Source organism: Gopherus flavomarginatus, chromosome 9 (genome assembly GCF_025201925.1).
Source record: "Gopherus flavomarginatus isolate rGopFla2 chromosome 9, rGopFla2.mat.asm, whole genome shotgun sequence".
Classification (NCBI taxonomy): Eukaryota; Metazoa; Chordata; order Testudines; family Testudinidae; genus Gopherus; species Gopherus flavomarginatus.
The window spans coordinates 16,427,088-16,453,915 of record NC_066625.1 but is presented as its reverse complement, the minus strand read 5'-3'; the positions used below and the strand labels follow the sequence as shown (position 1 = coordinate 16,453,915).

Below are 26,828 nucleotides of genomic sequence, written 5' to 3'. Positions count from 1 at the left end.
TGAAGGAGTTTTCAAAATGGTCTCTCAATCTGTAAACATGACACATATTTGGGCTGATGAGGTACTGCCCCACTGGGACCAATCATCTGACTGCAGACTGAATGGACACGCTGGACCACAACTGAAAAGCATAAAGGCATTGGTGACAGGAGGTGGAGGCTACTTTGGATACAACCTGGGGTGTGCTCTCACCAAATTAGGAATCACTGTTGTTCTTTTTGATATACAAAAGCCTAAATGGGAAGTTCCTAATGGAGCCATGTATTTCCAGGTATGATAAAACTACATTCGAACAACAATCAAATTAAATGAATTGTTCTACTCTTGTGCACAACAGAACTTGTCATCTCAGCAGTTTTCATGGAACACAGAACTGTCATTAGAAAGTATGTGGAAGATTTTCAGCTGGTGTAAATCAGAGTAGTTTCATCAAAATTAATGGAGCACTGCCAGTTTACACCATCTGAGGATCAAGCTGTCAGAATCCACTAAAAAGAATTTTTTCCCATATTTTAACAAACAAAAAAACTGCAGCGTATATATGAACTAATCATCTCGTGGTTAGATGATTAGTTCATATATACTCTCATCTAGTGGTTAGAGTAGCAGATTAGACGTTGGAATGCCTGCATGGTCTATTCCTGGCACTGGAACTGTTGTGTGATCTTGGGCACTTCATTTCACCACTCTGTGTGCCTACACTTAAACTGTAAACTGGCTAGATCTAATATTATGTATCTGACTCATGGGGTGTTCTGAAGCTTAAAAAAAATCATATTTGTGAAATGCGTTGACAAATTGAGGTGCAAGGTGTATTATTTTATTAGCTCTATGATAGTAGTCTGAGTCACATCTGATGTTGAAATCTGACCACCCTGCTATAGAACTTTCATATTTGTTTTTATATCCATCTAGAGGGATATGATCTACCCTGAAACTTTGCACGGAACTAGATTATGTCAATTAAATAGCAAATGTCTAACAGAAACGTGTTTAAAATAACCTATTGGAGAGCAGATTTTTTTATTTTTTTAATAAACTGAAAAAGCTGAGATTTGATGTCTGATCTCTTATGAATACAGTAAAATTTAACACTCTTATCTCAGGGTGGCAACATTGCAAATCACCGAACCCTCCCTCTCGTGACTTATTAGAATTGGTGCCTGATCCTGCAGCTCTTAGACACATGTTACTCCAATTCAAGTCAAACTAGTTTTGCTATCACAGGGGCTACAGGGCAAGGCGTGAAAAACATAATACTATTCAATCAAACCATAGTATACACATTTTTATTGTCCATAATGAAATACTCTACCAGGGACTTTTCTGCACAGTTTTGTAAAAGCCTATTGCATATTAGTTAGCAAAGCAATTGTGTGCATGGCAGCAGAATTACTTTTAGATTTTTCTTAACAATAATTATTAGTTATATGAAAAATATAAATGATACCTTTCTGGCCAAATCTGTTGTTTTCTGATTTATCACAGGGTGATGTGAGGGATTGTAAAGCAGTATTCAAGGCTTGTGAAGGGGTTGACTGTGTTTTTCATGCAGCTTCGTATGGAATGTCAGGTCTGGAACAAGTGAGCAGAGTTTTCTTATTGTTTTTTCTCTCTAGAACCTTTAAAAGTAGCAGTATATTGTTCACATAAAGGTGGGTAAATTACAGGGAAAAAATATCCACAAACTTTTTTAATATTTATTAAAACTTTTACACAAGTGAAATTTTATTGATTTAAATGTTTATGGGCTCAACATTTGTTTTCCACAGCTACAAGTAATTTAAGCTTCTGATTAATGTGATTAAATTAAATTAGTTTAAAGTGTAAGCCAAAGTTATTTAGAAAGGTTAAATAATCTAATTAGGGAATGAGGAGGCATTTATTAAATACTAAGCACCAAATCATTAACCTAGTGCAGAACCCAAAATAATCAGAATGTTGTACTAACGCTTAATTAAAGCAATCCTGAGGCTTCTAGTTTATTGGGCAGAGTGGATGGAGGAGGACAGGACAAGGCCATAGCCAAGCCCCAGAATATGGGAAAGCACACACGTATGAATCTAGCTTCCAGCTCTCATTTTTATGCCAATCATACCTTGGGCAGAACAGAAAATTGAGGCCTTGGGATCTGTTTCCCACCCCATCCCCTTTTTTTTAATTTAAACTTTACTTACATGAACTGACACAAAAAATAGAAGTGAGGTTTGCAAGAAAATAAAAAAATAAAATAAGTAGCAAAGCAGATATAACTGCATTCGTTTTTGGCAATTAGAAAGCTGTGTAGTGAATTTAAATTGTTTAATTAATTAGATATTTATTGTACAATTTCTCTATTTCTAGCTAGACAGGAAAGAAAAGATTGAATCCATAAACGTCAATGGAACAGAAGTAGTCATTGATGGTATGTACCTAGATTTTCCTTCTGCGGGCCTGATCCAAAGCCCATTGAAGTCAGTGGAAAGGACTCCCATTCACTTCAGGTTTTTAGTGTATTGATTTGGCAGACAAACACCAACTCTTCCATCCTTATTCACAGAGTAAGGCACTACTCACCATGAGTAAGGGTGGCAGACAGAAGCCCTAAAGTAACATACTTATGATATATTTAAAGTATTTCTTACTATATTTTATGTGGAAAATTTGCTTTTTGCACTGGCCTGAAATTAATAGACAGCAGGTTTAAAACAAATAAAAGGAAGTTCTTCTTCACACAGTGCACAGTCAACTTGTGGAACTCCATACCTGAGGAGATTGTGAAGGCTAGGACTATAACAGCGTTTAACAGAGAACTGGATAAATTCATGGCAGTGAAGTCCATTAATGGCTATTAGTCAGGATGGGTAAGGAATGGTGTCCCTAGCCTCTGTTTGGTTGTCAGAGGATGGAGATGGATGGCAGGAGAGAGATCACTTGATCATTACCTTTTACTTTCAATCCCTCTGGAGCATCTGGCATTGGCCACTGTCAGTGGACAGGATACTGGGCTAGATGGACCTTTGGTCTGACCCAGTACAGCTGTTCTTATGTTCTTGTTATGTCTACCTGGAGCAAAAACAGCTGAAGTGAAGTGGCAAGCAAAGCCATGACTGAATTAAGGAACATATCCATTGAAATAGTCCAAATATTTCCCTCTTTAGCCCCAACCACAAACTATTTCCTGGAGCCACAGAATTTTCAGGGTCATGTCTCCAAGGGTTTATAATGGAGCAAGAATTGTTGGGGCGGGGGGGAATACATACACGCTGAGATTTCTCATGTGCCTGTAGTTTACCAAGAGCACACATTGCCAAAAGGCAGACTTTTCCCCCATATATCTGCAATCATGTAACTATTTTCTCAGTCACTATTATGACAGCTGCTCTCCCCGCTGTTGTCAACACAGCCTGTGGGCGGCCAAGCAACGATGCTGTTACTAACGCAGCTGGACCGTGCTTCTGGCTGTTCCTTCCCCACACACTATCTAGTGTATCCATGGATGTGTCTGCATAAGAGTTCCTACATACAAAAATGGAATGTGGAAACCTCAAACTCAACCAGAACACTGGCACAAGGGACTAAAGAGTCAGCTGTAATATTAGGGATGGTGGATTTGAATCCCATTTAGCCAAAGATATTTTTGTTTTGTTTTGTTTATTTTCTCATATTTTGGTGGAGTTTAACCAAAAGGTTGGAGAAGGTTGAGGAGCATTCTGTTCTCCTTCATAGCACTTGGAAAGCTGTCTCCACCTTTTTTCCTCAATCCCTGGGATGATGGTGTGGGAAACTTTTTTCCACTGAGACATTTGGAAAGACATCTCTGTTTCCTATCACACTTAAGTTCTCACAAAATGAAAATGGAGAGAACCTCATGGAGGTGCATACAAATAAGCAAGAGATGGCAGGGATACAGGCCAGATGTGCTAGAAGAAGCAGCACTGCTAGCAAAGCTGCCTACTGGTCAAGCATGGGCTAAGGTGACTTCAGCAGGGAGAGCTAAAGTCCATAAGAAAAGATGATGCAGGTCATTTATAATTCCATATGATTACATGCATGTGCATATTGATCTTTTCTAACTCGATACACAGTAAAAATATATAATGTGATGTTACTGAAATACAGCAGGGCTTTCTATTTCCATCGAAGTGTACTCACAGAAGTCTGACGAAGTGGGTATTCACCCATGAAAGCTCATGCTCCAATACATCAGTTAGTCTATAAGATGCCATAGGACTCTTTGTCGCTTTTCACAAAAGTAACTACCCCTCACCAATTAGTGACTGCAATTCAATGATGTGATTGTTGCATGTATGTAGTTTGTAAAGCACTTGGTAATAACAATAGCATTCATATAGCACTTCCCATTTTCAAAGTGTTATATAGACACTAACTAAGAGAGATTTTGAATGAAATATTTCTATATGAATAAAAGGTATTATGTTAATTTAAAAATAATGCTAAAACTGAAAGACTGCCCTTCTTATGTTTGCCTTTAACAGAAAATGTTCGCTGCCAGTTCATGTGGATTTTCATATTCTTCCCTTTTATTTAAAATAATATATTTTGTGTATTATTGTAGTTTGCAAACAAAGAAATATCCCAAGGCTGATATATACTAGTACGGTGAACGTGGTGTTTGGAGGGAATCCCATTGAAGAAGGAGATGAGGAAACTGTACCATATTTTCCACTAGAAAAGGTATTTTACTTTGCAACAGACCTTGTCAGCTTGATCTATAGCAAAGCACTGCTATTCAACTTTATGAAACCGTATTTGTGTTCCAAAGTAGCTTCTATAGAGGGCATTTATTTAAATTATTATCAATCTGTCTTTGGGTAGCGGTAGCTATTGCTGCCAGAGTTCTGACTTAAACACTGTGAGATTATTCTAAGAGTGGCCTGTGATCAATTATTCAGTCCTTATCCATAAGTAAGCACATTTGCGATCTTGCAAAAATAAACAAACTAAAAAATTTGGATTTGAAAATAATGGGAACATTCTTTATTGCAGCGGGCCATCAAGGAGTCTTTTGGCTCCCTGATTCTCTGCCCAACCCAAGTATAAGTTAGAGTTGTGTTTAGGAGTCACCTCTTCTTTGACTGTTTGTTTACACAGATTCCAATCTTAGTGGCGATCATGCACCCCATGGATGCGAGATCAGATTCTTCTTGAAAAGAAGTGTCCGCTGGGGCTGTGCCTGAGCCCTGGGAGCACTTGTGACCATTGTAGCCAAGGGTATAAGAGGTGGGGCAGCCTCAATTGCCTTTCCATCTTAGCACCCATGTCTATGAGACAGAACCCCACAGAGCCTGTGTCTCTTCATCTACAGAAAGATTAGTTATTGTTAGTTACCTAGATTCACTTTGATACATTTTAGCTAACCCATTGGTTTAAAAAAATTATATATGTCACCAATTTAGCTGCTTGCAGTGTTGATAGGTTTCCTTGTCAGCTCCTACCTTCCCTCTCTCCTAAGGGCTACATCCCTCTGTTTATTGGCCCAAAGTGCCCAAAGTCTCCAGGATTCAAGATTTGTCCATCTTCTGACACAGCAAAGCCCATAAATGATGGGCATGTGATGCCACTTCAGGCCCTTATGCCAGGCTCTCCTTAGAAACAAATTCACTCCCAGGCTTCACCCTGATTTCCAGCCTTGAACTTTCACATCAGCCAAAGCAAAACTTCAAACACTCTGGATTTCAGTGAGAATGTTGACCTTTTATATAGACAAGACTAGATCAATTTGAGCCACACCTAAACTATGTGTTGCATTTGTGGAACCAATGAGAGGACAACCAATACCCTCAGAGACTATCTAAATGGGTGTCAGACTGTATATGAACTTGCTATGTACCAACTAACTAAGACAAATATTCCTGGACACCATTGTTTCAATCTTCTTGATCCCCAAGTAGCCTCTACCACCTCCTTGAACAGTATCCCAAAGTCTGAGATATATCTGGTGGCACCATGGATCAGTCCATAATTTTACCATTCCCTATGCCTTTGTGCAGGCCTCTAGCTTAGATGCCAGTTTAGGCAGAGCAATCCATTAATCGATCTTTAAGTAGGACTCCTTTTACCCGTCTCCTGAGGATGAGATACTGCTTGCTAGTCATCAAGGATATGTCTACACTTCAAATAAAAAGCCAAGCTGGCCTGTGCCAGCTGACTAGAGCTCCCAAGACTCAAGCTGCAGATCTGTTTCATTGTAGTGTAGACTTTTGGGCTCAGGCTACAGCCCGAACTCTGGGACCCTCCTGCCACGCAGAGTTCTACAGCCCAACCTCCAGCTTGGGCCCAGATGTTTACACTGCAATTAAACAGCCCCTTAGTCTGAGCCTCATGAGTAAGGCTGCAATTTAGTCATGAAGGTCACGGAAGTCACAGAATCCTCTGTGACTTCAGCCAGCGCAAGCTGGGAGCTGCAGGGTCCCCTGCCACCTGCAGAGGCAGGGAGCTGCGGGGTACCTCTGCTTCCTAAGGGGGCGGGAGCCCCGCACAGCTCCTGGCCACTGCAGGTGGCAGGCAGACCCCCTGCTGCTTCTGGCTGCCCTGGGCACCAGTGGGAACCCCTGGAGTTCTCCACCTCCACAGGTGCCGGGGGAGCACTTGCAGCTTGGAGTTGCCAGCAGAGGGGGACCCTGGAGCTCCCAGCTCATCCGCAGCTGCCCAGGCTCCCCATTTTTTCATAGATATTTTTAGTAAAAGTCAGGAACAGACTTCCATGAATTTTTCTTTATTGCCCATGACCTGTCCATGACTTTTACTAAAAATATCTGTGAAATATTCTTAGCCTTACTCAGGAGCCTGAGTCAGCTGACACAGGCCTGCTGCAGGTGTCTAATTGTGGTGTAGACCTACCCCAAGGGTGGAATCTGTGTAGACAATCACTTACAGAAAGAAGAAAAAGGTAACTGTGGTTCTTTGACATGTATTGTCCACGCAGATTCCACTACCAGCCCTCCATACCCGCTAATGCAGAATCCTGCTATATGGAATTCTTCATTGGCAAAAAAACTGAGAAGCAGTTGGGACTTTCCTACTCCTTATACCCTTAACTACAGGGGTCACAAGGTCTCTCAGGGAGCATGTGTGGCCCCAATGGACACTGCTATTCAAAAAAGAATCCAATCATGTGCACATGGGGCTCATACGTACCACCAGAAGTGGAATCTATGCAGACAACGTATCTCAAAGAACTGTAGAGTAAGCGAACACTCTTTCTGGTTCTATACATGCTGCAGACTTCTTTGTACCAAAGGAACGCAAGCAGGGGGCTTATCAGTGGTTTTTCCTCCCTTTGGGCTGCCTGATATATTTCAGTGGGAACCTCGGGTTGTGTAGAGACTCTATAGCAGCTCCTACATCAGCCTCTTCCTACCCCATGAGGCCATTTCAAAAGCCTGTGATCAACTGCCTGTAAAGGAGCCTCAGTCACACCCCTTTTTTCCCTAGCTATGCCCCTATAATGTCAGCTGTGAATTGGGATATATAGCAACCACTATGGCAACACTCTGCCACCTTGTGATTTCTCCACATTGGGGCAGTCCTTCAGGAAGCTGATTTTAGGGACACTGTGCAGCCAGACTGCCCCAGAGCTGCCCCAGCACATGGGAGAGTTGAGCCCTTCAAGTCTATACTCTAGTTAAGCAACTTACATTTAAGATTAATGAGAAATCTGGCATGAGTAAATGTATAAATTAAAAATCACTTAATCAATATGTATCTACTCTGTTGTTTTCACAATACTGTTATTTATATCACAAATATCCCCCTTGCCAAAGAATAATTTGAATCATAAAGCATATATTTGAAGCATATCATAAGTAAAAATAGAAATTTAAAAGAAGGCTATGCTCAGTTTACTGGGAAACTAAACTTGTGTAGCCAAAAACACTAACCTGTCTCTTTTATCATAAACAGATTATTTAGGCCTCCAACCCTAAATTATTTCTCCACATCTTATGCTTTGAGAAGATTTTATTGAGGTGATGTTTGCGAGCTGAATAGATGTACAAGTTTACTGAAATGTTATCAGGTGTGTAATTTACCTACGTAGTAATATAGTTAGGCAGTTCATTATATTTGCACTCTTTTTTCAGCAGGTTAATCCTTATTCTAGAACCAAAGCAATGGCAGACCAAATGATCCTTGCAGCTAATGGAACCCCACTAAAAGGTACATATAAAATTCTACTTTTCTGATATCACTAAAGTATGACAAAATATGAACAACATAAAGGGGTATTTTCTTCCCTGAATTAATGTGTCTAAACTCAGTGTCCATGTATATTCAGGTGGACAAGAGACTATACACAAAGGGGAAAAGGGATAATTCAAGATTCAGAAAATTAAAACCTTGTTTCTTCAATTAAAAATGTTTATAAATTCTACTGCAAATATAGGCTCTGAGCCTGCATTCCTTACTCATATACACATATACTCATGCCAACAGTCCCACTAAGCTTCACTATAGATACAGTGGCCCCTAAACACTCTCTCCACCAGCTTCATCCTCACGGGTCATTAGGGTTTACAGATGACTTGCAACAGATAAGGAAGAAGGCAGACAGATGTTTGTTCCTGGTCTACACTACGACTTTAGGTTGAATTTAGCAGCGTTGCCTCGACTTAAGCCTGGACCCATCCACATGACGAAGCCCTTTTTTTCAACTTAAATGGCTCTTTAAATCGATTTCTTCACTCTGCCTACAATGAGGGGATTAGGGCTGAAATCAGCCTAGCCGGGTCGAATTTGGGGTAGTGTGGATGCAGTTTGATGGTATTGGCCTCTGGGAGGTATCCCAGAGTTCTCCATTGTGACAGCTCTGGCCACCGCTCTCAACTCAGATGCACTGGCCAGATAGACAGGAAAAGGCCTGCAAACCTTTGAATTTCATTTCCTGTTTGGCCAGCGTGTTTGCAGAGCTCATGCAGGGCACATCAGCATGATGTGCACGTTGCCAGGGCACGTTGCTTGGCCCGTACTTTGTGAGAAGTCTATGACCATGTCCCTCTCGTCACCATGCTGCCGTTGCCTCCTCGCCTGGTTTTGCGCAAAATGATTGTCTGCCGTTGCTTTGATGGAGGGAGAGAGGGGCGACTGATGACATGCCTTACAGGGAATTAAAATCAACAAAAGGGGTGGTTTTGCATCAAGGAGAAATACAAACAACTGTCACACAGGATGGCCCCCTCAAGGATTGAACTGAAAACCCTGGGTTTAGCAGGCTGTTTATTTCACAAAACAAATCGAGTCAATTTCTTGTTTTGATCTATCTATCTTTTACATCTTAGGCTGGCAGCAGATGGTGCAGTATGACTGCTAGTCATCGTCATCTCCTGCGTGCTCGGCAGAAGATGCTGCATTATGATTGCTAGCCACCATCATCTCTTGGCTGCTGTGCAAAAGATGGTGCAGTATGAGTGCTAGCCATCGTCATCTCGTGGGTGCTCAGCAGAAGATAAGAATGACTTGGCTGAGTCACTCCCCTGTCTGCTCAGGCTCCCCTGACCGTTCTCACTGAGGTCGGCTAAAAGAGCACCCAGCAATATGATGACGATGGCTACCAATTGTAATGCACCATCTACTGCCAAAAGGCAATGAGCTGCTGCTGTGTAGCAATGTAGTCCCACGTCTGCCAGCACCCAAGAGACATACAGTGACGGTGAGCTAAGCAGGCTCCATGCTTGCCATGGTATGATGTCTGCTCAGGTAACCCAGGAAAAAAGGTGTGAAATGATTCTCTGCCATTGCTTTCACAGAGGGGGGCAGGGAGAGGGGGGCCTGACGACATGTACCCAGAACCACTCGCAACACTGTTTTTGCCCCATCAGGCAGTGGGATCTCAACCCAGAATCCCAATGGGCAGTGGAGACTGCAGGAACTGTGGAATAGCTACTCACAGCTACCCACAGTGCAATGCTCCAGAAGTAGACGCTAGCCTTGGTACTGTGGACACAGTTCACTGCCTTAATGCACTTAGAGCATTTTGTGTGGGGATACACACAATCGACTGTAAAAAAAAAAAAATTATTTCTAAAAAAAAGACATATAAATTCAACCTAATTCGTAGTGTGGACATACCCTTAGATTTTTAATTTCTGAGTTACGTTAGTTTCTCAAATCCTGAGTACACAGATAGCAGCTGTGGCCAAGAATGCTTTATTCAATCTACACTAGTCAAGCAGGGTATAATCTTTTCTATCAGAGGCAGACCTTGCTACCATTATCCATTGCTGTGAGTTCAGACACACACCACTGTGATGTACTCTACATGGGGATATGACTTGAAACTATTAGTGCAGAAAGTATCTGTTACTTATAAGTAGTTTCATATAGAAAGCACATCATATCTGTTCTCAGTAGAGTGCACAGGCTGCCTATTGATTTCTATGAGATATTTAAAGGTTTAGGACTTTTAAGGTCAAAACTAATTGATCCGGATGCTGGTTGCTTGAGAAACTGTTTCTAGCTCTTTGTGATACTGCTACAGCTGTGATCAGAGGAGGTGTTTGAATATAGCTAGTTGTATTAGATACTGTGATTTTCAATATTCTGTGCAAGTTAGGTATGAGGGGTATATTAGGGGGAAAATTTGTAAGAGGCTGTTCATATTGCAGCTATTTTATGGTCAGAGGATTTCAGTTTTCAGGACTCTGAAGCCAGCACATTTCATGAGTATTAAATTCACATTGTAAAAGAAGATTAAGAGAATTTACTATAAAGGGACTAGTGTGTTTGGCCTGCTTATATCTTTCAAAATAAAATATAAACAGCATATGAAGTGTACCTGTCATGTACCGATATGGAAACTATTTGAAAAATCACATTTCATTGTATCTCCTAGGAGGCAATGAGCTCCATACATGTGTTCTTCGCCCACCAGGCATCTATGGACCAGAAGAGCAAACACTTCTGCCACGACTATTAGTATGTACTCTATTATCAGCTCTGGAGTGCATTACAAATATTATAGTACCTGTACTATTTAAGTCTAAAAATTTCAGAAGTTAGTATCCTGGTTACTGATCTAAACAGTCCCTCAAGAGCCCTTTGTTGAATGCCCACATGATGCAAGCTGACAAATAGCATAACTGGAGAATGATGATGGGAATGAAAATTATGAACACTTTTTTTTTGTGATGAAAGACAAAAACTGGGCTAGTGCTGTGGAGAAAGAGCTATGCCTGCGTCACTGGTTATTATGCATTATTTGTTTTGTTGAGTAAGCACTTTGCTTCAGTGTAAAATATTATCAGAAAAATCCTGAAATCATATTTTACTATTGTTTAATCAGACCATAGCCATGACACGTAGCTGTAGTTAAATCTTGCTGATGTCAAGGTTTAGATGTTAATTTTTTTTTTAGAGGCAAACATTTGATTTTTAGGGAATGGCTAATTAAATTAATCATATTGCTTAGCAAATCACACCCTTTCTACAGTTATTTCATGCATAAGAATATAAGAACGACCATACATGGTCAGACCAATGGTCCATCAAGCCCAGTATCCTGTCTTATGACTGTGGCCAATGCCAGACGCTTCAGAGAGAATTAGCAGACCAGGGCAATTATCAAGTAATCTGGTCACATTCTGGGGTGCAGCCCAGACCAGGGAGGGGTTGTATCATCACCTGCCTGCAACCTTAGGTGCCTCACAATGCTTTGCTGCTGTAGCTCCCACCTGGTCCACTCACCCAGCATGAAGATAACACCCTGAGCGTGTACAGATGAAGCCTGCCAGCACACTCTAGTCACATTCTGGCTTCCACAAGCCTTGGTTAGCACTTACAGGATGACCCCAATACACTCCCAGACCCAGATATTCCCCCCAAAACATGTATTCTTCAATGACCAGCTCTCTCCTGGACAGTCCACATATTGGAGGTCCATTGTCCTTGTCAGTGTACAACAGTTTTCTACTTTAAATGGAGTTACCCCTACAGTTCAGTTTAAAGACAACACTGGATTAGTTTTGATTAAAGAATAAAACAAGTTTATTTAACTACAAAGAGAGCGGTTTTAAGAGACTACAAGTACAAGACATTAAAGTGAGAAATGGTTACAAGAGAAATAAAAATAAAAAGCTTTCTAGTGCTAAAATTTAACAAACTAGACTTGATCTCAGGGCTGATGAAATTTCAGGTCAAGATCTCTCCCAAAATCAACTGGCTTCTTCCTTTGCCATCAGGGGCAGCTCTAGGTATTTTGCTGCCCCAAGCACGGCAGGCAAGCTGCCTTCGGCGGCTTGCCTGTGGGAGGTCCCTGGTCCTGCGGATTCGGTGGCACGCCTGCAGGAGGTCCACCGAAGCTGTGGGACCAGCGGACCCTCTGCAGGCATGCCGCCGAAGGCAGCCTGCCTGCCGCCCTCATGGTGACTGGCAGGGGGCCCCCCGTGGCTTGCCACCCCAAGCACTCGCTTGGCGTGCTGGTGCCTGGAGCTGCCCCTGTTTGCCATCTTAGGTGAAAGAGAAAGGGAGATAGATAGGGAGAGATCCCTGGGGGTGATTTTGCCGCTCATTTGCATAGCCTGATCACTCTTTGAAATGCATTTTCCTGAGAGTTACTCCTAGAAAAAATTCATTCCCAGTGTGAGATTGGAGTCATGGAGTCTTGCGGTGAAAGAGATTCCATGCTGTTGTTTGCTAAAATGTAGATTGATCTGTTCCAGCCCCTCTTCTTTGCTGAAGAATGGCCGCTTGACAGGTGATTGCCCATCAACTTCGATGACAAAGTTGGCATCACCTTGTCCTTTGTTTTTGAGAAACAGGTTTAGCCACATGCCAGATTACCTGAAAACCACTGTGATGCATTGGACCTCAAAGTAGCACCCTGTAACGCCCATATTCATCAATTGTATATGGCTGTGATATTTCAAACAAAGCATGCCATGTCTGAATTTCAGTCCATGTTCATAACTTTACATATAATGTTGCTACATACTTTCACCATATTATTGACCAGTGAGTTATAAGTTTTCATATGATACCTCACAAGGCATATTTTGCACAAAGATTATTACAGTAGTGTGTCGGGTGTGAATACAGGGGTGCATTCAGTCACAGATCCATGCCCTGTCGTCCAGTCCCAGCGTCTGGCAGTCAGTGGCACAGGGATACACAGAGCATGAGGTTGCATCCCTGACCATCTTGGCTAACAGCATTGATGGACCTATATCATCTTATTGATCCACAATTTTTTATCGTTTTCACCTTCACAACATCCTCTGGCAATGAGTTCCACAGGTTGACTGCATTATGTGAAGGTACTTCCTTTTGTTTGTTTTAAATCTGCTGCCTTTTAACTTCACTGGGTGACTCCTACTTCTTGTGTTATATGAAGGAGTAAATAGCATTTCCTTATTCACTTTCTCCACACCTCTTATACCCTCTTGTTCAGCTTAGAAAAGAGATCACAAGTCCCAGGCTTTTTAATCTCTCCTCATATGGAAGCTATTCCAGATCCCTAATAATTTTTAAAAGCAGCAAAGAATCCTGTGGCACCTTATAGACTAACAGACGTTTTGGAGCATGAGCTTTCGTGGGTGAATACCCACTCCGTCAGATGCATGCCCTAATAATTTTTGTTGCCCTTCGTGGTACCTTTCCCATTTCTAATATATCTTTTTGAGATCGAGTGACCAGAACTGCACACGGTATTCAAGGTATAGGTGCATCATGGATTTATATAGTGACATTATGTTGTAGTCTGTTTTATTATCTATCCATAAGAACATAAGAATGGCTGTACTGGGTCAGACCAAAGGTCCATCCAGCCCAGTATCCTGTCTACTGACAGTGGCGAATGCCAGGTGCCCCAGAGGGAGTGAACCTAACAGGTAATGATCAAGTGATCTCTCTCCTGCCATCCATCTCTACCCTTTGACAAACAGAGGCTAGGGACACCATTCCTTACCCATCTTGACTAATAGCCATTAATGGACTTAACCTCCATGAATGTATCCAGTTCTCTTTTAAATGCTGTTATAGTCCTAGCCTTCACAACCTCCTCAGGCAAGGAGTTCCACAGGTTGACTGTGTGCTGTGTGAAGAACTTCCTTTTATTTGTTTTAAACCTGCTGCCCATTAATTTCATTTGGTGGCCCCTAGTTCTTATATTATTGGAACAAATAAATAACTTTTCCTTATTCACTTTCTCCACATCACTCATGATTTTATATACCTTTATCATGTCCCCCCTTAGTCTCCTCTTTTTCAAGCTGAAAAGTCCTAGTCTCTTTAATCTCTCCTCATATGGTTCCTAACTTTATTTTTTTTTACTGCTGACGTACGTTGAGCAGATATTTTCGGAGAACTATCTGAAATGACTTTAAGATCTCCTTCTTGAGTGGTAACAGCTAATTGGGATTATGTTTTCCAGTGTGCATTACTTTGCATTTTCCAACATTTTAGTTTCATCTGTCACTTTGTTGCCCAGTCACCCAGTTTTGTGAGATCCCTTTGTAACTCTTTGCAGTCAGCTTTGGACTTAAGTATCCAGAGTAATTTTTTGTAACAGCTGCAAATTTTGTCACCTCACTGTTTTACCCCTTTTCCCAAATCATTTATAAATAGGTTGAACAGCACTGATCCCAGTACAGAGCTCTGGGGGACACCACTGTTTACCTTTCTCCATTCTGAAAACTGACCATTTATTCCTACCGTTTATTTCCTGTCTTGTAACCAGTTACTGATCCATGAGAGGACCTTCCCTCTTATCCCATGACTGCTTAGTTGGCTTAAGAGCCTTTGGCATGGGACTTTGTCAAAGGGTTTCTGAAAGCCTAAGTACACTATGTCCATTGGATTACTCTTGTCCACGTGTTTGTTGATCCCCTCAGAGAACTCTAATAGATTAGTCAGGCATGATTTTCCAATCAAAAGCCATGTTGAATCTTCCCCAACAAATCGTGTTTTTTTATATGTCTGATAATTCTGTTCTTTAACATAGTTTCAACCAATTTTGCCTGATACTGAAGTTAGGCTTATTGGTCTATAATTGTCAGAATTGCCTCTGATCCTTTTAAAAAAATTACTGTCACATTAGCTAGCTGTCTGTCATCTGGTACGAAAGGAGATTTAACTGATAGGTTATATGCCACAATTATGATACCTCAGAACTATTTGAATTCCTTCAGAACTCGGATATATTACCATCTGGTCCTGATGACTTATTACTGTTTAATTTATCAATTTGTTCCAAAACCTCCTTTATTGACACCCCAATCTGGGACAATTCCTCAGATTTGTTTCCTAAAAACAATGGCTCAGGTGTGGGAATCTCCCTCACATCCTCTGCAATGAAAACTGATGTAAAGAATTCGTTTAGCTTCTTCACAATGGCCTTGTCTTCCTCAAGTGCTCCTTTAGAGCCCCAATCATCCAGTGGCCCCACAGTTTGTTTGGCAGATTTCCAGCATCTAAGTGTAACCCATCTGTCTATCAGAGTTGGCAGCAACAAGGGCCGGGTTCAGTATCTAGGGGTTCCGTTTCAATAACACAATGCAAAACCATCTTGAGCCCAGTGACCTGGGACAATTACTTATCACCCCCAGGTGCCTCTAAGAGGCAATATTTCCCTTCTCGCAAGCACAGAATCTGAGTGTAGCAAAAGCCTTTAATAAAGGAGGGAAACAATGCAGCATTTTGTTGGGGAAACACCACAAACAGAATTCATAACACAAACCATGAGCAAAAGACCCACCCCCAAGTAAGTTCAGCAGGTCCTTTTCCCCTCCTACAGTTTCTGATCTTGGTCAGTGCAGCCCTCAGAGTTCAGAAGTTCCTCTGCAGAGTTTACCTCCCAGCCTGGGTGGAAGTGGGGGGAGGTATACGGGGGGCATCTTACATGCTTGCATTGACAGCCAATTGCCACACCTCTCCATGGGGCTTTACTGCAGTCTTCACCACCAGCCACCCTGCTATCTGCTCTGCCAGCCATCCACTCCACTAGCCACTCACCAACTTGTCTTCAGCCCTACCTTTTAACACAGCTCTTAGTAACTTCAGTTGGTAGTAGGGGAGCCTCAGTGCTTTAACCTAATGTAGGTCTATTGTTTAGACCTAAGTATCAGTGATTTCAGCTCTGCAGGATGTAACAAGACTCCTAATAGCTCTGTTATTATACAATGGAGAGAGAGAGGACGAATAAAAGTGGTGTTTAGGGGTCTCACAAAGCACCCACACTACCAAGAACACCTCTCTCTACCCTGCCTTTTTCTCAGTTCACTGAGTTCTGGAACCCATATCCCTTGCCTAGCGAGTGGTACTTATTTGAGGGTAACTCCCTCCATCATAAAATGCCAGGTACAGTTCTACTGTCCTTGATTCACATAACCAGGATAACAATCTTTATTACTCACGCGCCAATAACAATGAGACTGGGGATCCCACAGCAGCCAAAGTGACTATTTGGGCAAGCAGTCCATCATGCCAGGCAGAGTGGGTCTGCCCATGCAAACGAGATTAGCCCCTGAAGTCTTTTTCCACAGCTCACCACCAGATGTCAGGGGAGAGCTCATTCTGACTCTGCTAATATCAGGTTCTTAAAAAAATTGCTTTTAGTTTTTCAGTCTTTTGCATATGCTGTCTGTTTCCACAGAAGAATATTGAAAGGGGGCTAAGTAAATTCAAATTTGGAGATTCCACAACTCAGATGAACTTGGTTCATATAGCAAATCTTGTACAAGCTCATCTCTTAGCTGCTGAAGCTCTCACCCCCGAGAAGGGTTATATAGCGGTAAGTAAACAATTTAAAATATGGGTCACTTTCTGTGGCTTTTAGATCAAACTCTGTGTCTAAAAGTCGATCTGCTAAATTCTCAAAAGTACCACATGTGCAAACTGTACAGTTCCACATGCAAAATGTCATCTTTGTAAATGCAACTCACATTCATCTTGTTAATATTTTTGTGTCATATCTTTTTCTTCTTCTAAGCTAGCTTTGCATGAGGGTTTCCTGCCTGTCCAGGTTGAGTAGGAATCTTCCCCAAGTGAATATGGCAATCATCAAATTCTCTAGAATCAAAGTTTTTATTTATTTTTTTCCCAAAATCAAGCTTTGATTCTAGTTGTGTACATTTTTAATTGACCAGTCTGAAACTTTTTGGGTCTAATTTGTACATGCTCAGCATTCACAAAAATGTGGATATTCAAAATTAGTGAACACTTCTGAATATTTTTACTTAAATTTCTATCCTTTATAGTTGTGACAAAAATATTAAGAGCATAAACCATTACACAGCTGACAATGTTGCTGCAGCAGCTGCACTCACTGCCTGGCAGCTCCAGCATCAGTCAGACTCATAGATTGCATCTCTCCTTCTGACTCAGTTCAGCAGCTGAGCTACTGTAGAAATAGCCGCAGCCACCCCAATATGAATCCTCCTGGCTCTTTGGAGTATTCCATGCCCTGGACCTATGGTTAAGGGAAGATCAGTAGCTCCTCTAAGCTCCCCCTCTTTTGGAGGGGGTTGTTTTATTCTCACCCCCAGTAAGTTAAGGCCCAGTCCCAGAAAACCCCTGTTCTATTGCCCTCTACCCTCTTCCTCCAGGGAGGAGCAGAAATCCCAACAGTGACAGTGGCCACCCCTTAAGTGAGTAGGGTGACCAGACAGCAAGTGTGAAAAATCAGGATGGGGTGGGGGGGTATATAGGAGCCTATATAATAAAAAGACCCAAAAATCAGGACTGTCCCTATAAAATTGGGACATCTGGTCACTCTTATAAGTGAGGGAGGCTATAGACATCAACCCTTCAAACCTCCCCAAGATTTTGGAAGTGATGATGCAAGTGGTGCAATCAGAGGGATGGAGAGTTTCTTGCCACCTAGGGAAGGCTTGGGGACCCAGTTTTGGGGAAGTTATTCAGGCAGCTACTGTAGCAATGATGGGGTCTATAACGGGATGAGCACCTGCTATATAGGGAGTTCTAATATAAATCCATAGGGAATCTTAATTATTGTGTCACTAATGTTCCTAGTATAAAAAATGATACATAAGTAAAATTATTAAAGAACATGCCATTGTTTTTAAAGCAGGAAGAAGTGCCAAAGGGTACATGAAATCGAGAAGTTGTGTTAACTAACATGTCAGTATTGCCAACTCTGGTGAATTCATCATGTCTAATGTGATTTTGGCCCCTACAAAAATATAAAGAAAAACCTCAGTGCTATGACAACTATGTTGATCGTATTCATTATAGTAGAAGTCCTAAAAATAATGAACCTGACTCTGCTCTTTTTTTATATATCAGCGTAATAAATCGTGAATAACTCCAGTAACTTAAGTGAATTTACAGATGTGTGAAACTTACATGAGGATCAGAATTAGTTCTAATGGAGGTTGCTTGTTGATTTGTGTGTATTTGTATCTGTTTGCTTTTAATTATGTTGCTGTTATTTACAAAATGATAGTCTTAAAAGATACAAAGAAAATGTCACTCCATGCACAGTATTCTGTTTCTAATCTGCCTTTTCTCTGCCTCTTTAACAGAGTGGTCAGGCGTATTACATACATGACGGCGAGAAAGTCGCCTTTTCCGAATGGATAATTCCGTTAGTATGTACTATACACGTTTAATTCTAATACACTGTATGGGACTTGAGCGTATAACTAATCTAGGTAGAACATATCAGCTAAATGAAGCCAATACCACAGTAATTACCTGAAGAAGTAAAACTTAAAACTTTGATATATTTAAGAAATATTTATATATTTGATACATTTCAACTTTAGTAAGACTTTTGATACTGTTTCACATGACAATCTAATAAGCAAACTGGATAAATATATCCTAGACCAGTGATACTCAGACCTCAGTGGCTCAGGAGCCAAATTAGTGATCATTACCTCAAAGAGTCACAATAGTGTGAATTCATTAGATGTGTATGTGTGTATATATATATATATAAAATATAATGTTCTTGCAGCAAAATTGACTGACCAAGTATTATTTTACCAGCTACAATTGGTTAATAACATAGTAAAAACATCTTGATTGGTTAATAACTTAGATTGGTTAATAAATCGCACAGTGTTTTAATATGTGCTGCAAAGAGCTGCAGGGACACATTAAAGAGCCACTTGCAGCTCGCAAGCCTCAGTCTGAGTATCGCTAGCCCAGACGAAGCTTCTATAAGGCGGATGTGCAACTGGCTGGAAAAGCATACTCAGAGAGCAATTATCAATGGTTCACAATTGATCTGGAAGGGCATATTGAGAGGATTCCACAGGAATCTGTCCTGGGTTGGTTCTATTCAATATCTTCATAAATAAGTTGGATAATGGCATAGAAAGTATATTTAGACATTTTGCATATGATATCAAGCTGGGAGGGGCTAAAAATGTTTTGGAGAACAGGATTTAGATTCAAAATGAATTTGAAAAACTAGAGAAATGGTCTGATTTAAACAGGGTGAAATTCAGTAATGACAAATGCAAAGTACTCCACTAGGAAGGAATAATCAGTTTCACAAACACAAAATAGGAGATGACTGCCAAGGGAGGAGAACTGCAGAAAGGGATCTGGGGATTATAGTGGATCACAAACTAAATGAATCAATAATGTAATACTCTTGCAAAAAAGCGTACATCATTCTGGGATGTATTATAATGCAGGAGTGTTGTACACAAGAAGTAATTCTTCCACTCTACTCAGGACTGATAAAGGCCTCAAGTGAAGTAGTATGTCCAGTCCTGGGCACTACACTTCAGAAAGATGTGGACTAATTGAAGAAAGTCCAGAGGAAAGCAACAACATGATTAAAGATCTAGAAAGCATGACCTATGAGGAAAGATTTTAAAAACTGGATTTGTCGTCTAGAGAAGAGAAGACTGAGGGGAAATATAACAATCTTCAAGTATATAAAAGGTTGTTATAAAGAAAAGGGTGATAAATTGTTCTCATTAACCACTGAGGACAGGACAAGAAGTAATGGGACTAAATTGCAGCAAGGAAGGTTTAGGTTAGACATTAGAAAAAACTTCCTAGCTGTCAGGGTAGTTAAGGACTAGAACAAATTACCTAGAGAGGCTGTGGAATCTCCATCATTGGAGATTTTTAAGAACAGGTTAGACAAACACCTCTCAGAGATGGTCTAGACTGGGGCAGGCAAACTTTTTGGCCCGAGGGCCACATCAGGTTGCAAAAAGGTATGGAGGGCTGGGTAGGGAAGGCTGTGCCTCCCCAAACAGCCCGCCCCCTCCCCCTACTTGCCCCCTCCCACTTACTGCCCCTCTCAGAACCCCTGGACCATCCAACCCCACCTCACCCCATCCCTTGACCACCCCTTCCCAGGACCCCTACCCCTAACCATCCCCCCAGTACCCTACCCCCTATCCATACACCCCTCAGGAGGAGCAGGGGCAGCTGCGCAGCTGGAGAGAAGCGGCAGTTTCCCCTTCAAAGCACCACTTCTCTCCAGCCAGCTGTGTGGCACGTGGTGCTCTTCCTGAATCTTCTGGACAAATTCCCCATGCTCCTGCCACTGCACCGCCCGCCTGGTCCCCTGCCCTCACAGTGCAGCCCCTCTCCCCCTCGGAGGGTGCACCAGTGCTAAGCTCCCCAAGTGCCCAGCCCTGGGTCTCCTTGTTGTTGGGAGGGTCCTGTGCCAGGGCACCCTGCGTTCAATGGAAAATCTGCCCCTGAGCCATACCGCCTGGCTGGAGCCAGTCACATTGCCACGCTGCTGGCACAGCGAGCTGAGGCTGCGGGGGTGGGGGACAGCAGGGGAGGGCCCAAGGCCGGCCGGGAGCTCAGGGGCCAGGCAGAATGGACCCGCAGGCCGGATGTGGACCACGGGACGTAGTTTGCCCACCTCTGATCTAGACAACACTTTCCTGCCTCAGTGCCAGGGATGGACTGGACTAGATGACCTATCGAGGTCCCTTCCAGTTCTACATTTCTATTTATCAGATCAGAATCCAATCCTGTATTCTCATTAGGGTGACCAGATGTCCCGATTTTATAGAGACAGTCCTGATTTTGGGGTCTTTTTCTTATATAGGCTCCTATTACCCCCAACCCCCATCCCGATTTTTCACATTTGCTGTCTGGTCATCCTAATTCTCACAGATTTTAGCAAAATTATAGCTCATAAAGACAAACTCCCATTGGCGTCAAAAGGAGTTTTAGATGTGCAGGAATGCAGGGTCAGGCCCTTTATTATTATGAGCTAATTTAATTTAAAAGCTATACATCCTGATTCTTCACTATCTTGTGTAGTCATTTATCACTGTGCAACGTTGTCCAAAGTGCATGTAAAATGTTACCAATTTTGTTTGGTAGCACTATGGTAGAGACTGCTTTGTTGTAAATGGCTCCTCAAGATGCAAGGCCATGGAAAATCATGCCCTTAAATTTCATTGTAAACATAAAACAGAAACATCAGGATATGTTCATAATTAGCAAACTAGGATTTTAAACCTCCACTGAAGGCCACACTCTGTAGTGCAAGCACAGACAAATCTCCCATGAACATCAATGCAATAAACTTCAGGACTGTACTCAAGATATAAAAAATGCACTCCTCTCATGTCCTCTATTGTTTTAAAATAGATATCTCTGCCTATGTCATCTAATTGTGTTGGCAGGAATAGGGACACTCAACTGAAAAACTTTTTTAAAATAGTAATAGCTGAATTGGGAAAAAAGTTCAGATTTATAATTTGTCAGTAATTATTTCTGCATATTCTTGAAGCACTGACCCAATACTTTGTTATTATTCTCTTTTATTTTAAATCCCTCCCAGTTTGAAAAATTAGGTTACAGTGAGCCATGGATACGTATTCCTGCTTTCCTCATTTATATAGCAGGTAAAAATTGTAAAACAAGTATTAGATTATTATGCTATTTTATTTTGCATGTCCTCTTCTATTTCCACTGTCACAGATAATCCGCACAGCAGTTCTGTAAAAGGAATATACAGATTTAAACTTGTGCAATTCCTACAATAATTGTGCAATTGTACTAGCTGGAATTATGTAATATACCCCTACCCTGATGTAACGCGAACCCGATATAACATGAATTTGGATATAACGAGGTAAAACAGCACTCTGTGGGGTGGGGCTGCACACTCTGGTGGATCAAAGCAAGTTTGATATAATGCGGTTTCACCTATAACGCAGTAAGATTTTTTGGCTCCTGAGGACAGCATTATATCAGGATAGAGGTGTACCTGTAAAAGTATAATAAGTACTTCTCTACAAAAGGAGATAAGATATCTTTGGGTTCATCAAATATTCTGTAAATTATATGCTGTTTTCAAAACCTTGGATCCTGCTTCTGTAGCAAACCCAAAGCACCGTCTGCAGACAGTGGGTGTGCAACAAACACAGGATCTAGCCCACAACACCTGTCATCACCATGGGCTTGTCTTCACTGCTAAAAAAGCTAGATTTTTTACTTTAGAGTAACTAATATATGTGAGCTATCCTGTGGTAAAAACACATTTACGACAACGTGCTTTAGTTAGACTCACTAAGGTGATCCTATACCCCACATTGGGTTGACCTCAACGAGTTTACTTCACAGTAAAACTAAAGTACCTTGTCTTCACTTGTGTTTTTAATCTCTTGAGAACTCATGCCCATTAGTTATCCCCAGGTTAAAAAAACATGGCTTTTTTGGCAGCAAAGACAAGCCTTATGTTATGCTCACTTTACTATTGTTATCTCATTTTAGCAACTTTCTGTCCACAGCCACAGTGACGGAATGCCTGCACCTGGCATTGAAACCAGTTTTTAGCTTTACACCTTTCCTGACCAGAAATGAGGTAAAAACATAAATGCATACATATTGATCTTTATAAAGTCTCTGGCTAAAGTTCTCAAGAAACACTTAATATCAATGGTGAGAAACATCTCCTCTGGATGCGTGTGTGGAGGGGATTCTCTGCATATAGATCTCCACTTTTCCATGCAGGGGCAGAGAGAGTCTGTCACCTCTGTAACACCTTTTTTCTACCCCATTTCAGCCCCCTCCCAAGAAAGCCCTCCATAATCTTTTCCTACTTTGAGAGTAGATGGGCCAGAGGGGGCATGTCAGGGAGTACAGGAGAGCCAAGTGCATCATCCTAATGCAACCAGCAGGGAATCCGCATAAGAGATAAAATAGACCACAGGCTGTATTATCATTTCCAATGAGCCACTCCCTGTTATGGAACTGCATATCAAAGGGGGGTTCTAGAGGCAGCTGCAGACCAGGAGTCCCTAGCAGTAGGAAAGGGACAGGCAAGATATGGAGACTATATCCACAGCAGATACCAAAACTTAGAGCTGGTCAAAACTCACAATTTCCATTCCAAGAGAAATTCTGACACTTTGTTGTTGGTTTTTCCCCAAATCAGAACAAAAAGATGAAAATTTGAAATTTCCCATGGCTGTCAATAAGGCAGGCTCCCTGCCTGCCCCAGCCCCTCACCACTCCCAGAAGGGGCCAATGCACCCCTGCGGCCCCTGGGGTGGGGCAGCCGGCACGTGGCCCTGCGCACTGCCCCTCTCTGCAAGCATCGCCCCCTGCTCCCATTGGCCACAGCTACCCATTCCTGGCCAATGGGAGCTGTGGGGGTGGTACATGCAGGCAGGAGCAATGCATGGAGGGAGACCCCTGCCTCCCTCCCCCGCCTCGAGCTGCACTGGCCACTTCCAGGAGCGGTGTGTGGCCAGGGCTAGCAGGAAGCCTGTGTTAGTGGCAGCCTCGCCAGAGATCTCAATCGACTGGGAGATCCTCTAGAATCAACCAGTCAATCATGATCAACCGGTTGGTGATCACAGATTTAGTGGGTCTAGTGAAGACCCATTAAATCGATCACAGATTGCTCTCCTGTAGACATAGTGCAGTGTGGACCCCACAGTAAGTAGATCTAAGCTACGTCGACTTGAGTTACGCTACTAATGTAACTCAAATTGCGTAGTTTAGATTGACTTTACCCCCATAGTGTCGACCTGACCTTGGAAGCAAGAGGAGGTTTTCATTTATGCAATAGAAGCCAAGGGCAGAATTTGGCCGCTGTTTTGTAATGTGGAGTTTTGCAGCATGTAACATGAAGCACTATCCTGAGATCTTTTCAATACTTAAGCAATGTGAGTGACTTCAACAGGATATCAGGTTTTTTAAAAAAAGAAAATCTTGGTTATTTAAAGCCCATATATAATTTTTGCCTTTAACTGCCTTTTTTGGGTAATGACTATTTTAAAAAAAAGATGAGCTAAAGCACCTTTCATCAAGATTCATTCTAGGTAGGTCAGTTTCAATCTATGTCAGTGTCAAAATCCACTGGAATGTGACCTGCTTTACTGCCTTATCTCAACATACCCCAAAACATTAATGATACTAAGAATGATGCATGATAAATGTCTATCTTTTACATTACTATATATTATGCAATATATAAAGGCAAAGATATACCCACACCCACCTACTCATAGGGCTCAGGGTTTATGATTGATTTTTCAAATGTTAGTATGATAGCTATTTTAAATTTTATAAAATATCACAATGAAGCCATTCTAATCAAACACTTATTCTCCTATAAGTATGTCCACATAGTATCATCTGAAGTTATGCACAGATTGTTGAGGGAGATTGGACCTGATTCACCACTGTATTATTCCCAGTTTTTTAGCCCATGTAAATGTTGCCAGAGAGCAGGGGATTATGAGAGCAGTGTGGAGGTTCCAATCATTGGAACAACCCACCAACAGCTGGAGATGGATACTCCATCACTGACCATTTTTAAATCAGTATTGGATGTTTTTTCTAAAAGATATGCCCGAATCCTATTTAATTTGCTCTCATGATTTCAGTGGAATTATGAGCAAATTAAGCAGGGTTTGGCCTTTTAATGTTAAATCTGTTTAAAATTTTATTCTATTTTTAAAAGAGACATTTCATTTGACAGAATTAATGACTCATTTATAAACCCCTTAGAAAGTGATTCAAGAATAGAAACAATTAAATATCAATATTATTCACAGGCTGGAAAGGGTTGATACTTATTAAAATAAGAGAGGGACTCTGTTAGGTGCAGGGGGAGGTGTTTTATAATAGTGTCATCTAGTGGATCAATGTGGTATTGCTATGTGGAAAGAAACTAGTAGCCTGATTTTCCACTACCTTGCACTCTTAAACCTATGTAAAGTGAGTGTAAATGTCTACAGTTCTGATTTGCTGGCATTTTACATTCACTTTGCACCAACTTCTAGCTCCAGTGACACACAGGGGATGGCAAGCTGGCTGAAGAAGCTTTGCATAGGGGGATCCCCAGGTGATGTAGAGATGGCACAGCAGTTCTGTGCCACGCACTCCTGGTTCCCCCAGCCAAAGGCATATGGCAGAACTGGAGGAAGGCATAGCCGGACTTCACTAGATTATGGCAATTCTGTTTTGGTTTATATTTATAAAGATTCTGTCTGGTTGAATGCACTGTACTTCCTGTTGTCAGCTTCTTTTGTCAGCTCAGTCACCCCACCAATTAATTTATATATCTGTTCTACTAGTGCACCTAAATTAATTCTATATTTGAAGCACTATTAATTGTTGTTTTGCTTTTTAGGTGTGGAGCGTCACTGTAACTCACACATTCCGAATAGACAAGGCACGTAAACAGCTAGGCTACCGCCCAAAAAAATTTGCATTTGCTGATTCTGTGGATCATTATCTTCAAAGTAGACCTAAGTGCCAGGACCATCATAAGTTCCTTAAAATCTGCCTTGTCCTTGGCACCTGTTTATGTTTGATCTTCCTTGTTTTACTTTCTTAAGCATACACTTTTACGTAGTTATTTCAAGGAAAGCCACCATTAATTTGTTTGAGTATAAATACGCTAATTTTAATCAGTCACAGTGTATTCCTCAGTCCACATGAACTTAACTTACTCAAAGAATAATGATTTGCTGTGATGTATTTTAAGCTGTTTTTGCTATTTAAGAACAATTAGTGATAGGCCATTTTTTTTATTTAAGGTTGTAGCTACTACATTTTTTAAATATAATAAAGTTGCAAGGCCACAAGAGACCACCATTGACAAATGCAGGAACTAGAGTTGCTGTTTCTATTTGCTTGATCTCAAAAGAACTTCTTCTGAAAATGCAACATAGTTCTGTGGCACCTTATAGACTAACAGACGCATGCATCTGACGAAGTGGGTATTCACCCTCGAAAGCTTATGCTCCAATACATCTGTTAGTCTATAAGGTGCCACAGGACTCTTTGTTGCTTTTTAAAGATCCAGACTAACACAACTACCCCTCTGATACTTCTGAAAATGGTTGCTCAAGTACAGAAGAAACTGGAGGAGGAGCAGCTATAGTATGTCTGCAGTGCTTTATAAACAAAAGCAAGTAGCTATAATAAGAAAAGTAATGACTAGATAACCCTTCTGACAGACCAACGGCCACAGCCACTGCATATTACTGTGGGGAATACTGAGGAACCAGGATATAGAACAAAGAAAAATTAATTCATATACTTTACAGGCAGTGATTGCCCAGAAAAAATTACACATACTGTAATTTCTTCTCTGAAGTAGCTGTATTCTGAAACTGCACAAGAGGTGAAATAAAAGTATACTTGAACTTCTGCATTTATTAAGTATTTCTTCAAAACACACGCTCACACCCAATTTCTTACTTTTATTAACACTGATACATTAAAAACTGGAATATTATGATTCTTCTGTTAAATTAAATAACACTAAAGTTAGGGAAATATTTTCTTCATGTATTGCATTTATGTCAGACACTTTTAGTCCTAAAGTTTATATCTCCTTGGTTTGTTTCTCTTTATCTTGGAGGTGCTTCAATTGTTATGCTATGACAGGGATAGGCAACTTATGGCATGAG

At 41.3% G+C, this 26,828-nt stretch overlaps 1 protein-coding gene across 1 annotated transcript; it reads left to right on the top strand.

Annotated features, from left to right (window-relative positions):
- Nucleotides 1-37: 37 nt before the first annotated feature.
- Nucleotides 38-26,531, top strand: LOC127058521 (putative short-chain dehydrogenase/reductase family 42E member 2). Its single transcript, XM_050968649.1, has 11 exons — nt 38-271; nt 1,635-1,655; nt 2,344-2,404; nt 4,559-4,677; nt 8,085-8,160; nt 10,832-10,914; nt 16,586-16,723; nt 18,477-18,542; nt 21,734-21,797; nt 22,686-22,759; nt 25,541-26,531. Exons 1-11 carry the CDS (start codon nt 38-40, stop codon nt 25,745-25,747), a joined length of 1,143 nt encoding a protein of 380 aa, XP_050824606.1. The 3' UTR covers nt 25,748-26,531.
- The last annotated feature ends 297 nt before the right edge of the window (nt 26,532-26,828 follow it).

Bases quoted from the DNA above. Each gene is read 5' to 3' on its own strand.
- LOC127058521 (XM_050968649.1), top strand. From the start codon at position 38: ATGACACATATTTGGGCTGATGAGGTACTGCCCCACTGGGACCAATCA. The intron at 1,656-2,343 runs GTGGGTAAATTA...CTCTATTTCTAG, and splicing joins AGTATATTGTTCACATAAAG to CTAGACAGGAAAGAAAAGAT. The intron at 21,798-22,685 runs GTAAAAATTGTA...TTCTGTCCACAG, and splicing joins TTTCCTCATTTATATAGCAG to CCACAGTGACGGAATGCCTG.